At 48.8% G+C, this 14,308-nt stretch overlaps 1 protein-coding gene across 1 annotated transcript; it reads right to left on the reverse strand.

The window, feature by feature from the left end:
• Positions 1 to 11,170: 11,170 nt before the first annotated feature.
• Positions 11,171 to 12,634, reverse strand: LOC117856373 (F-box/LRR-repeat protein At3g26922). The gene is given in 4 exon segments (XM_072293989.1): positions 11,171 to 11,299; positions 11,382 to 11,525; positions 11,623 to 11,670; positions 11,672 to 12,634. Coding segments are annotated over 4 exon segments (1,284 nt in total).
• Positions 12,635 to 14,308: the final 1,674 nt, after the last annotated feature.

Genomic DNA, 14,308 nt, shown 5'->3' on the forward strand with positions numbered 1-14,308 from the left:
AAGAGTGAAAGGAAAACAGGAACTGCTTTCACCAAGATCATTTCACTGCTGGTCTTAACATACAGGAGGAGTACTCAACTCAAGGCTAACCTATTACATCATTGGCCAAAAATATAGGTCGCCGAGGAGTACAATCAAAAACAAAATAGAACCGCTCAACTTAGTTTGCCATAACTAGAAGTCGTCGAGGTTGCCCACGGAGGCAAAGCTAAGGACCGGAGAGTGAGCATCACCAATTGGAGGCTGCGGTGAGGCATTCTCATAGTCCATGCTCGAAAAGCCTTCGATCTCCTCAGGCTCCTCCTCCTGGGCCATTTGCTCATCCAGCTGCACCTCTAAGGCGTGGATGGCATTAAGCTCATTGTGATGCTCCTGCAAGTGCTCATTGGCATTCGCCAGCTCCATGTTCACATCATAGAACTGGTCAGCCAAGATCTCCATATCGTGCTCCATATCCACAATCTCTTCCTCCAAATGAGTAATCTTGTCCTGCATCTCAGCAATCTGAACATCCTTCTGTACTAGCTCGAGCGACTGGTCCACCATGCCACTCTGCACGGTAGACAAGGCAACCTGGTTGGCCACTGCCATCCCAATCACCGTAGCCATCGCTCAGCTCTGCAGCTCAACCATCCTGTAGAACACATTTAGGCAACGAGCTGAAACAAAAATCGTGCGCTGAGGATCCATAAGCCCGAGCAAGTCCATATGCTCCATACAATCCAACTAGTTCGGGTCCCTCGTATCCCGGGCAGGGAACAACCCAATCGGGTCTAGCACGATCTCAAGGTTTGCAAGGCTGCAAACTCCCAAGCGTCGTGGAGCGTGTGTCCCTCAGCCATTACCTCCAACAGCGGCCACTGTGGCTGATCCGGAGGCGGGGGTACCCGCACGTGTTCTCAGCTCCGCGGAATCCCGTGGTACTGGTACGCACGGCCCGCATAAACCAGCGGCGACTGGTACCCGAAAGAGCGCAGAGTGTCCCACAACACAGCTGGAAAACCCTCGTAGTGAAGGCACCGTGAGTAGGTGGTGCCCTCCGTACCGACTGCAACGTGCACGGGCTGCGCCATCTGTAACCAAAGGTCAAGTGAGAAACGGAGCTAACACTTGGAAATCAAACAGATTTCTAGCAGTTAGAGAAAAGCTCATAACTCAGCAAGTATTCCTCCAAAACTTCTCAAATTATACCAGCATGTTCTTTAGATAGTGGGTAACAAGTTTGGTATTCAAAGGTAGGGCTAGAACAGAACCTAACAAGGTGATAATCTCAGATTCCCATTAAGTGTACCTGCTGGAATTCTTCAGACCGAGTCAAGATAAACTGAATACCTCTTCCAAACCAGAGACTTAACAAAACCAAAAATCTACCAGTAAGTCCTTCACTAAGTCCTAAAAAACTTTGCTTAAAGGACTCCTCACAGAAAAGGTCCTTAAGGTGGTCGAAACAGCAGAAACTCCGCTGGTGTGCACTTTGGGCCAACAGCCAACAGGGGGTCACCAAACTGATCACAACTCTCAACCCAAATGGTAGTACCTTGCGGCAGTTTTACTTGGGAGTTTTAACACAACTTTCTTATACAAAGTTTCTAGAGTTAGCATGGCGGAAAAAGGACAGCTAGACAATCCTTAACGCGGTGCATTACTTTTTACGACGTACTCGAGTTTGGTTTTATTTCTGAATGCATGCACGTCCTAGTCGTCCTCTCAACCAAAAATAATTGCTAAAAATCTTTGGACTTACGTGGTTAGTGCCGGTGGCAAGGCAACAATACGGCTCTCACTATAATAACTAGTCGAGTTACTAGGCATCGTTTCGAACGCAACGTTTGTTAGTGTACCTGCAGAAAAACACAACACAGCTTGAACCTTCCGTGCCAGCACTCACGAAAGCGTCCACAATCATTACCGTTCACTATAGAAATGGCACCCATGCGTTTAACGCTGCATGGACAGCGCAACAACCGTGGAAATAGGTTCCTTTGAATAGAATCCTATAACCCTTCGCATTCTCGTGATGTGGAATCATGCACACGTGTAACAAACGTGGGCGAACAACCGTGATGATAGGCTTATTGGAATCGAACCATATCATCCTTCGCATGTATTAACATACGGAACCTGCGCACGTATAATAGACGTGGGCGAAACAACCGTGATGATAGGCTCGTTGGAATCGAATTCCCATCACCCTTCGCATACTCGCGATGCGGATTTCAGCACACGTATGATAGACGTGGCAAAAAGTGCTGGAAGTTAGAAGATAACCAATAACTATTAGCCACCTCAAAAACAACTCCAAAATCCCCTAGGGCTCCTCGAACTAAACTCATCCTTAGCGAACTTACGAACTTCTCGATTTTACTTATTGCAAATTTTAGTTAGAAAAAGAGTTTTAAGGTTTGTTGTTCTCCGTGCTGTGCTTCGAGCTCTGATACCAGCTGTGGCGGAACCGCCCAAATTAACCTGACTAAAATGCATTGAAGTCGCCTGACACGCGATTATGCACTTTAAGCAAGTCAACTTGGTCGACCGTCGGATTTCCTCCGATAAACCACATAACAGGATCGAGAAGCATCGCTCACGCGAAGGTGAGTAGCACAGAGGTTACAATATTCCATCATGACAACATAGTTTAACAATTTATTACATAAGAGTTTTCGAAATTTAGAATGAAATTTGCAAGGTTCGAAGTCAAATAAAACTAGCGAAGCTAAACGTCGATACATGACATCATGACGGAGCCGATGATGACATCAAAAATTCCTTCCTTCGCCATCCGAGGAAGGATCCCACTCGACGGTCCAGCCTGGAGGAAGCTGGGTCGGCCAAATGGTACCAACACCCAAGCTATTGACATTACCTGAAAGAGATTAGCCACAACAAGGCTGAGCAACTAGTACTCAGCAAGACTGACCTGTCGGAAAGACACGACCGAGACCTAGACATGCAAGGCTTTCTGGCTCTGGGGATTTCTTGCCAAAAGCGTCTAAAGTCAGTCCTTACTTTCAACATTTTAGCTCATGTTCTATGTTCTTTATCCATTCTAGATTAGCAACTTATACTAAACAAACATGGTTTCCAAGCAATTACTGAACAAGCATCAAGATTAAAATCGTCATCATGTTCCATCTTTACTCAATGCAGAATAGCGATCAAGTAGTCCCAATCTGTGAGAGGCAGATGAATCGATTCGAATTTTATTAACCATGCATGGCAAACCTAATCTCACGACATCCGCGCACCATGAAGGGTCGCTTCATTTGTCAGCCGTCCCCATCGATCCCTTAGGCACGTGTCAGGGCCAGCTTCCTTTGGCATGCAATGCTCCACATTCCCGGCCTATTGCTGCACTGTGACCGCACTTGCACCCACATGATGCACCATGGAAACGATGTTCCAAGGACAGCCGGAAGGTATGCCACGCCCCAGTTCAATCAGGTACTAGGCTTCCCCATCCCATACTAGGTATGAGATTAGTACTTTCAAACACTTGATCACGAACGCCGACACGTTTCGACCTTAGTTCATTTTCATATAGACAGACGGGGCAATGCACCAAGTATCGAACATAAGCCTGACCCCGTCCGTCATCCTTATACTTGCGACAAAACTGAAACATTCAACTCCTATAACTCGCGAGTGACAGGAAATCACTCGACTTTACCGAAACCTATTAAGCATTGCACTACTCGACCTTAGCAACTAGTATTCAGACAAGGTACTAAGTTTATGCATCTAAGGTTTCATTACAACTCCTCGAAACGTAAATGCGCAATCAAGTAATCAATAAGTGGCATGAAAGTAAAATAGGGAGTTCATGCACCGGGGCTTGCCTTCAGGAAAAGCTTGCGGGTCCTCGGGGTCTTGCTCCGGTTCGGGCTCTCCTTCGCAGGGATGCAGTTCCTCGGCGGGGTCTTCTTCCGGTGCTGGATGAAGCTCGTACGTTCCGTCGGCGAGATTCAACTCTACACGGAAATGCAATGCAGGGGTTAAACATTTTAGATGGTTATTTCAACACACTCATGTTTTAACACGGACACTTGTAGCAAAGCTACAGGAAAGGTGGGGGAGTTCAACTTCTGTTGGTGGAGAGCAAGATGAGAGGGTCGGATTGGGGAAAACTTAGGGTCTAACCCTCAGGTTTAAGGAAAACCGTACCGAGGTCCTCAGACTCAACACAGAGGAATCCCCAAAAATATTTCGCTGATACCCTCGGGTCAAAGAAAAAGTTACAACCGAGCCCTCGGGCGAGGCGGAGAAAGGGTCGACGAACTTGGTAGGGTCGGGCGAGGCGAACGGGAAAAGGTCGGGCGAGATAAAAAGAAAAGGGGTCGGGCGAACCGAAACAAAGGGTCGGGCGAAACAAAAAGGATAGGGGTCGGGCGAGATGGAAAGAAAAAGGGGTCGGGCGAGACGGAAAGGACAGGGAGGTTAAGTAGCTTACCTCCAGGTCTACCGGTGAAGCCTTGGGGCCGAATAGAGCAGGCTGGGGCGGGAAGTTGTACGCGCTAACGCTTGGGCAGCGGCGAGACTTTGACGGTGGTTCGGCAGCGGCGGTGCTTCTTGCGGACACCAGCAAGCTCGAGTATCGCGTGGAGTAGCGGGCGGCTGGTGTGTTGGGAGAAACGGCTTGAGGGTGGTGGCGAAGTCGCCGGAGTGTAGGGTGGCGCAAGGGGTGAGCTCCACGGAAGCTCAGCGGCGGCGCGGGGAGAAAGCGGTGGCTCAGAGGAGAAAGCAGGGCACAGAGGAGAAAGCGGCGGCGCAGGTGCGGGCGGTGGCAAAGGGTGGCATTGCCGGTGAGGGGGTTCCCTTTTATAGGGCCGGGGTGGCGTGGAGGGTCGAAGCAGGGCTCCGGTGGGGAAAGGATAAGGCCGGGAGCGGTGAGTACTCGGGCGAGGCGGCCATTGGCCGACGACGCCATTAGGCAGAGGAGGCGGAGCTCCGGGTGGTCTTCGGCGGCGATTGGCCTTGGGCGGCGTGCGTCTGGGGCTTCCGGTCTGTCGGGCGGGCGAGGCGGAAAGGCTACCGTTGGGGGTTGGGCGAGCGGGCGGAGGCGCGGGACGTCGGGGGCGTCTCAGCTTTCTCGGCGAACGGGCAGAACGGCGTTGGCGGAGCAGAGCCGGGGCAGGCGGAAGGCGACCTGCGCGCGACCGGTGATTGGCTAGCCCTGCGCTCGCTCCGTCCTGTCGCGGGCACGGGTTGGACGTCGTGGCTCTCGTCCTGTCGCTGTCGCGCTGGTGATAGGGCGCCGGCGAGCTACCGGTGGCCGGCGGCCATGCGGCGCGCGGCGCGCGAGCGAACATGCTCGGGCGTCGAGGCTCCCTTCGGGCAGCAAGCCCGACCAGCTTTGGAGCGACCCTTCTCCGAATCTTTCAACACAACTCCCGAAACTCCCTTAAACAAACTTGTTCAACTCTGGTCGTTCTTCAAACTTTGTTTAGGGTGTTGGTTTAGATTGTGAAAGGATTCGAAGATATTTTACGCCAAAGTTAGCCAAAAATCTGGAATTCCAGACTTAGGATTTAAGGCATCCGGGCTGAGTTGACTGGTTTACCTCACTTTGATCGGGATTTTGAACAAGTTCGGGTCCGATTTGGATCTGGGTCAGTGTAACGAAGTTGGAACACTCTCGAGGTACTACAACTTCTATTAAGGCTCTGACTCGAGTTTAGATAGGAAAACGGGAGATGAAAGCTTGCAAAGATGGAGGAAAACTCGAATTCCAGGACTTAAGAGATTTTCAGGATCCTTTAGGAAAGCCGGCTTTGGTTGCTGTTTTTGACTTCCTTTCACTCCGAAATGGTCAAAGTGCCTTTTACAAAAGTTGTTGGAATTTAAAAGTTTTACAACTCTTATTTGGGCAGAAACTTAAGTTTGTCTATAGAATTTCAAGCTTTAAATCAAACTCCAAAAGAGCTTCTTAGGTTTATAAAGGTCATTTCACTTCTTAACTTAAGGATTTATCACTGGTTTAGGGTTAAAAGCACTTAATTTAGGTAGAGTTGTTACACAAGGAGCGCAACAGGAGGCTGTGTTCTTGACAGAGGAGAAAGTCTTCCCAAGCTGTACCTAGCAGGAAGAGGCATGACCGCCGGGAGCACGTGGTACCTTGACAACGGTGCTAGCAACCACATGTCCAGCGATCGGGAGAAATTTCAGGAGCTGGATGAAGCAATCACCGGCAAGGTCAGGTTCGGTGGTGGCTCCACTGTGCAGATTATGGGAAAGGGCTCAATTCTATTTGATTGCAAGAATGGGGACCAGTGGGCTCTCCGAGATGTGTATTACATTCCGCATTTGTGTAGCAATCTCATCATTCTTGGACAACTGACCGAGTTGGGTTACCGTGTGGTGCTGGATGGAGGTGAGCTCGAGGTGATTGAGAAATCGACGAGGCGGCTGATCATGAAGGTGCAGCAATCATCAAATAGGATGTATCATATTGAGCTGACACGGGCGAGTCCTGCTTGCTTGCTCACAAAGATGGAGAATCCGACATGGCTATGGCACGGTCGCCTCAGCCATGTCAACTTCAAGGCACTGAAACTCCTCGTCGACAAGCGCATGGCGGTAGGTGTGCCACTGATTTCGCATTCGGATCAGTTGTGCCACGAATGCTTGGTGGGAAAGTAGACACGTGGAGCATTCCCGCAGAAGGTGTTGTATCGGGCGGAGGAGTCGCTCGAGATGATTCATGTCAACCTCTGTGGGCAGATCACCTCATCGAAAAATGCTGGTAATAGGTACTTCCTTTTACTCATTGATGATTACTCAAGATGGATGCACGTGTGTGTGTTGAAGAGTAAGGATCAGGCTTGTGCGGAGTTTGTGAAGTACAAGGCATTGGTGGAGAACTCATGTGGGCGGCGCATAAAGACGTTGTGGTTTGATCGTGATGGCGAGTTCCTGAGTGCAGAGTTCACGGAAGTGTGCGAGGAGGCGGGGATCTAGCGACACCTCATGGTGCCCCACACACCACAGCAAAATGGCGTTGTCGAGCGTAAAAACAGGACCGTGGTTGTGATGGCACGATCCATGTTGAAGAGCATGAACGTTCTAGGCAAGCTCTGGGCGCGAGGCAGTGCGGCACGCGGTTTACTTATTGAACCGTTTGCCAACGAAGGCAATGGGGGAGCACACTCCATTTGAAGCATGGATAGGGAAGAAGCCTCACTTGGGACACATGCGTGTGTTTGGTTGTTTGGCACATGCGAAGGTGGCGACTCCACACCTGAAGAAGCTCGACGACCAGAGTCAGCAGATGGTGTATCTCGGCGTCGAGGAAGGATGCAAGGCACATCGTCTGCTCGATCCTCGTCGGGGCAAAGTCATTGTAAGTCGTGATGTAAAATTTGAAGAGAATGTACCATGGCAGTGGAATGGTGGTGCAGATATGTGGGGATCAACAGAGTTCCATGAAGAAGAAGGAATTAGAGCTATGACAAATCCACCTGTGTGGAGTACTGGTGAGGGGGTAGCAGCTGCAAGAAACATGTAGGGAGCAGCAACAGCAGCAGATTTAGCTACCAGTGCTCCATTTTTCCTAGCAATCTAGATGGATTCAACACCACTGACAGCTGAAACCATCAGTCCAGTTCAAGAGTAGCCATCACCAGGGTCAATTGCAAGTGGAAATTCAGATGGGGAGCCTCACCGGTTTAGGAGTTTGGAAGATGTCTATCAGAGAACACACAGGTGGCACTGAATTTTGATTCAGATGATGAAGAGCAGAACTCTGATCTAGATGGTGAAGCACTTCTAGTAGAGATGGAGGAGCCTCAAGCTTTGGAGAGGCAATAGGACATTCTGAGTGGGTTGCAGCAATGAACAATGAAATAGAATCAATAGAATGAAATGGAACTTGGGAACTCACAACCTTGCCAACAGGGTAGAAACCCATTGGTATGAAGTGGGTTTATAAACTGAAGAAGAACTCAGAGGGAGAAGTGATCAAGTACAAAGCCAGACTGGTTGCCAAGGGTTATGTGCAGTGTCAAGGAATAGATTTTGAAGAAGTATTTGCACCTACTGCCAGAATGGATACAGTGCGTGTAATTCTTACAATGGCTGCACACAGGGGTTGGCAAGTGCATCACCTGGATGTCAAAATAGCCTTTCTGAATGGAGATCTAGAGCAAGAGGTGTATGTGGCTCAACCTGAGGGATATTCAGTTAAAGGTAAAGAGCAACATGTGTTGAAATTGAGCAAATCCCTTTATGGTTTGAGGCAGGCACCACGTGCTTTTAACATTAAGCTTGACAGGAGTCTGAAAAAGTTGGGATTCAGAAGGTGTGCACAAGAGCAAGCCATGTACACAAGAGGTAAAGGGGGAACCACAGTCATTGTTGGTGTATATGTAGATGATCTCATTGTCACAGGAGCTAAGTAAGATTGTTGCATTCAAAAGATAGATGACAATAGAGTTTGAAATGAGTGATTTGGGGTTACTTTCATTCTATCTTGGGATTGAAGTGTCACAGCAGGAAGGCAGTGTGACAATCAAGCAATCAACTTATACCAGAAAGGTAGTGAAGCAGTTTGAAATGGAGAATTGTAACCCAACCAAGTACCCCATGGAACACAAAGCTCATGTACACAAAGATTCAGATGGTCAACCTGTGGATGTCACAGAGTACAGAAGAGTTGTTGGTTATCTAAGATATCTACTCCATACTAGGCCAGATCTTTCATATGCAGTTGGGGTGGCCAGCAGATATATGGAAAGGCCTACTGTCATGCATCAGAAGCTAGTGAAGCAAGTGCTCAGGTATCTCAAAGGTACCATTGACCTTGGGCTGGTGTTTGTCCAAGGGACAGGAAGAGAGGTGCTAACAGGATACACAAACAGTGATTTGGGGGAGATCTGGATGATAGGAGGAGGAGGGATGGCATTTTATCTGAACAACAACCTAGTGTCATGGACTTCTCAGAAGCAAAATACTGTGGCATTGTCATCCTGTGAAGCTAAGTTTATGGCAACAACAGCTGCTGCCTGTCAAGCATTGTGGCTGAAGTCAATGCTTGAAGAAATGACAGGAGAAAAGCAAGGGAGTGTGAAGCTATATGTTAACAATAATTCAGCAATTGCTTTGATGAAAAATCTTGTGTTCCATGGCCGAAGCAAACACATTGATACGAGGTATCAGTTCATACGAGATTATGTTTGCAGGGGTGACATCTCAGTGCACTGGATTTGTACTGAAGAACAAAGAGCAGATCTGCTGACAAAAGCACTGACAGCAGGGAAGCTGCAGGCAATGAGGCACCTGTTGGGTGTCAGAGATCTTAGCACATGTCAGGATTAGGGGGGAGATTGTTGGACTTAATCTTGTATGTGCTGGTGGGGACAATGGTGGCTTTGGATGCAACAGGTCTTCAGGCCGAGCGCTTCTTCAGGCTTTGAAGCAGGAAGTGGCGAGGAAGGTGCTCAGGTGGAGATCATGCGCCAAGCATCTCAGTAGTGTTAGTTTAGCTGAAGAATAATTCATGCGGTTCCATGTAGTCTCGTTTTATTCGGATCGTAGCTAAGTTTTAGCGGTTTCTGTTCCTGTAATCACTGCTGGTACAAGTAGTGTATTGTTGGTTTTTTTTTTTAGATGAGAAAAACAGAGTTCTTGTTTTCAGTTGTAATCTCATCAGAGGAAAATAGCTCTGACCTCTGAAATAAATTAGTTCTAAAATTCAGATGTGCTCATGTGTGTGATTTTGTTTTTGTCACTGTGATCCTTGATTGCTAACAGCGAGCGGCTCAGCCACCACCGGGGGAGAGGGCCTTGTCCTCGTGCCGCCGCAGGAGGAGTGGGCCTCGTGCTCGTGCTGCCGCTGGAGGAGAGGGACTCGCGTCGCCGGAGCTGGAGGGAAAGAGGGTGAGCAAGCAGCGTGCCGACGAGCGACGATGGCTGCCTTGAGTGCCTCCGGCAGACCTCCATTGAAGAGCATGAGCTCGGCTGTGTGCAGCAGGAAAAGGAACTAGAGAGAAGAAAGAGTAAAAAATAAAAACATGGGCCCCACGGATACTTGGAGAATGTGTAAAGAGCCAGACTGATGGACGGGTTGACTTTTATATCTACGTGGAAGCTCCACGCAAGATTTACGAGCCAGCAGTTAGCTCAACCTTTGGACTAGGCCTTATCTCGAAGCGGGTGGCCACTCAAAACACCAGACAGCCGAACCGGTAGCCAACAGCAACAAAGCCTTGTTGAAAATAAAGTCAAGCGGCCAGCAGCAACTGTGCTTACTGCTTAGCTAAAAATACTTGAAGCAGAAGAGGACGTATAGCCTAGTGGAAGTACTTGCAGCACATACTCGAAACTCTAAAGCATGACTAGGAAAACTCAAACAAGGACATGAGATGACAGCAAACACGGAGGTAAGCAATATCAAACACACATCACTCACGAGGTGTAAACACGCTACATTTTACAAAAAATGTTGAAAACTTATGCAATTTAACTCAACAGAATGATATCACGAGTAGAACTTTCATCATCATTACTATGAGGACCTCTTCGACAACATTACTTCTGTCCTACACAAGCAGGCAACAAATGGAACAACTAGTGGTCATCTATGGAACAAAGAACTTGAAGGGAAATTCTAATGAATGAGGAATATATTGTCTTCCAGTATCAAGTCACAGATACATAGCTTAAAGGTTAAAGTCAAACAAACATACCCATGATACTCTAGCTAACATAATAAGTAATAATGGTCCTCTAAGTGAACCATCACAGTGCTAACTTCAATACTCTCACATCCTAGTTGATATCTTCTCTAGCTTGAGAATGACTAGTTCCCACAAAGGAAGCTTAGATCCTGAAATGTCATACAGCCACCTTCCATGGAGTGCTCGAAAGGTTTCCTCGCCATATTGTACCATTTACTCTCCATTCTCACTCTTTAATGAAACGGAAGAGTTCCTGCCCATGTTCAAGAAAAGGGTCTTCGACAGAAAGATCAGATGCCCTACTGTGAAAGTCCAAACCTGCCTTCTCTTTAGGTGCCATAAGCAAAACCGTACATGTTTCACTAGCCCAAGGTGGAATAGTTAGAGTTTTCACTACATAAATCATCTCGCCTACTGTAGCTCTTCTATTATCAGAAATCACAAGCGTTATCTTCTTGATCTCATTTGCCCTCTGGGTTATGTACTTCATGAATGTCACCTCACTTAAGATCACCATAGATCTCATGGAGAACCATCATTTTGATGTGTGACTGGACACACTCTATAGGATCGAGCTCCTTAAAGAACTCAATATAGTTATTTCCAGTAGGTTCACCAGCTCGAGCAGACTACAAAATTGGCAAACAGCTCGATCAGTGACAAGCAATGATAAAACTTGCCAGATAATTGAATTAGCGTGCATATTGTTACCTCCACGTGTAGGGTCTCAATATTAGGAAAGCATCTGATGAAGTTGACCAGCATTTGAATTTCCTTGAAGACACCCAAGTTAACCTTTAACGCTAAGATCTTGACGCTTGGAACCATGGATCTTGGGCTCACATTTGTGTCAGCCTGCAATGCAATTCATGAATCGAGCATATTTGATATACGAATAAAAACAAGCATGATGATGACCCACACGCATGAATATCAGATCGTCAAATAGTACCTTGATGACTCTTTTCCAAATTTGAAGCATGTGGACACCCAGCTCCAAAGTACCCAAGCACCTTCAACGCAGAAGCACCTTCAGCAATCTTGACCTCCATAAGTGACCCATCACCTTCAGAAGGAGCAGACGTCTCCCACATGATAAGCCGCTCCAGGAGCGGTGCGTCCACCACCGCGAGCTCGAATGCCATGGTCTCCAAGACGAGCGCGCACTTGAGCTTTTGGCCACGGAGGAGGACATGCTTTGCCTTGCCGAAGCTGACAAAGAGCGCGAGCGTCTCGAGGACAGGGCTGGAGGCGAGCATATGGTCAAGGTCGCGGTCCTCGAAGAAGGTGTGGACCATGGCAAGCTCCCGTAGGCAAGGGAAGACGGCGGTGCCGTCGGGGAGGTCGGCGGTGTCCGGAAACCTCCAGCAACCGAGGTAAAGGTGCTCGAGCTCCGCGCATCGGAGGATGTCGGCGGGGAGGCGCACCAGATCCGTAGGCCACGGTAGGCTGACGAGGGCGAGGTCCCGGACGCCCCGGTCCGCGAGGAGCCGAGACCACCGGCCGAGCTCGCGTTCGTGTTCATCGAAGAGAAAAAAAAAGGCGAGGTGGACGGTGTCGAACGGACCTGGGTGGCCCGCCAGGACGCGGTCGACGGCGGTGACGCGCCCGGGATCGGCGGGGTCGAGGTGCGAGTCGTAGAGGACGAGCGGCGTGGAATGCCAGAGGCGGCGCCAGCGGGTGGAGAGCGCCGTGGTGCGCACGGCGTCCTTGACGGGGAGGCGGGAGACGATACGCCGGCGGAGGTCGTCGGGGAGGGCGCTGATGCGGTCCACGCCGTCGTCGGCCTCTCGGAGAGGGTTCCGTCCACGGTGACGGCGGGGAAAGGGAGGCAGGCCAAGGAGCGGCTGAAGAAGGCTTCCATGGTGGTCGTCGCGGAGATGGGAGGGAAGGGCAGACAAGGGGGAGAGGAGTGCTTTTGGCCGGAGTGCGGGGAATGGCAATTCGATTTTGTTGGGATGCATAAAAATATTATAAATCTAGATAAATCAAAACGACCTACAATTTGAAATGAAATGGAGGAAGTATTTATTAAGCAAGCGATAGGTACACATATACCGTATGAAATACATTTTGGGATATAATGCCCCACCTGTACCTCACTGCACACTTTTCCTGAATCTCAAAATGGGACTTAAACGGATTCGATGTACATGATAACTTCTACCATAACTCTAGAGAGTATTAAATCTTAGTCCATAAAACACAACAACAACATAGTCTTTCAGTACCAAGTAAGTTGGGTAGTGTAACCTCCCTAAAATTCACCAAATTAAATCACTCACTAAAAATCTTTTCACCGCTTGAGCTCCCAGATCCCGTCTTCCCGGCGATTCTACTGTCCCATCATCAAAGCCGACCACCGTCCATTCTTTTCCTTTTCCTCTCCGCGCATCACATCGCATGCTGGTCGGAAGACCGCCACGCTCATGCCTGCAACCGCTTCCGCAATCCCCACCAGCCAAGTCACCAGCAACAACAGGGAATGTTTCAATTGCCATGAGATAGGACATTTCATCACCAACTATCCATATGCCAACAAGCCAGCAGCCTCAGCCTTCTCTAACTTTGTGAATGGACCAAGGCCAGCTCTGTCAGGTGCCAATCGTGTCCCAGTCCGCAGCAACAACAACCCCAGCAACAACAACAATCAACATATGAGCCCGCCCCAGCAGTCATTTGGATGAGCCCGCGTCAACCACATCAGAGCGGAAGAGGCTCAAGAAACACAAGGCATAGTATTTGGTGAGTTTCTAGTCAGCTCAATCTTAGCAACAATACTTTTGATTTTGGAGCATCACATTCTTTCATATCATCAAGTTTTGTGAACAAGCACAATATACCTATAGTACTACTAAGGCTACCCCTATTAACCCGAACACCTGGAGTTGACAATCGATGTTGACTAGGTTGTCCCCAGGCAAGGATCAATTTAAGTGGGTTAGAGTTTCTAGCAGACCTAGTAGTACTTAAGTCTAAAGGAATAGATGTGATCCTTTCCCAAGAAGATGCTCTAAGGAAAGAGTTTCCCTATCTCTTAAGGATTCAGCTGAATCTTGAGGACGAGATTCAGTTTAAGTTGGGTAGGTTTGTAACATCCCTAAAATTCACTAAATTAAATCACTCGCTAAAAATCTTTTTTTTAAATCTTTTCACCGTTTGAGCTCCCAAATCCCGTCTTCCCGGTGATTCTGCCATCCCGGCACCAAAGCCGACCACCGTCCATTCTTTTCCTTTTCCTCTCCGTGCATCACGCCGCATGTCGAGCGGAAGAACGCCACGCTCGTGCCCACAACCGATTCCGCAATCCCCGTCGTCTCTCTCTCTAACTCTTCACACAATTTAATTCTATCTTTCCCTTTATACTCCAATCCTTTTTCCTTTTTACCTCATCTCCTTTTTCTTCTTTTCCTTTCCTTCCCATTCTCTTTCTCTCTCTTCCTTCTTCTTCCCCTCCCTCCTTTCTTTTTTTCCCTCCCCCTTTTCCTTGGCCACGCACGCCTGCCTCCCAGTGCCATCGCCTCGGCCCCCACCACGCACACCTATCGCCCGCACTAGGCCCCGCCGCTGGCCACTCACCGCGCGCCCCCAGCCCCCACCACGCAGCGCGCTAGCACCCCCACGCGCCTGCGCCCGAC

This window comes from Setaria viridis, chromosome 5 (assembly GCF_005286985.2).
Source record: "Setaria viridis chromosome 5, Setaria_viridis_v4.0, whole genome shotgun sequence".
Lineage (NCBI taxonomy): Eukaryota > Viridiplantae > Streptophyta > Magnoliopsida > Poales > Poaceae > Setaria > Setaria viridis.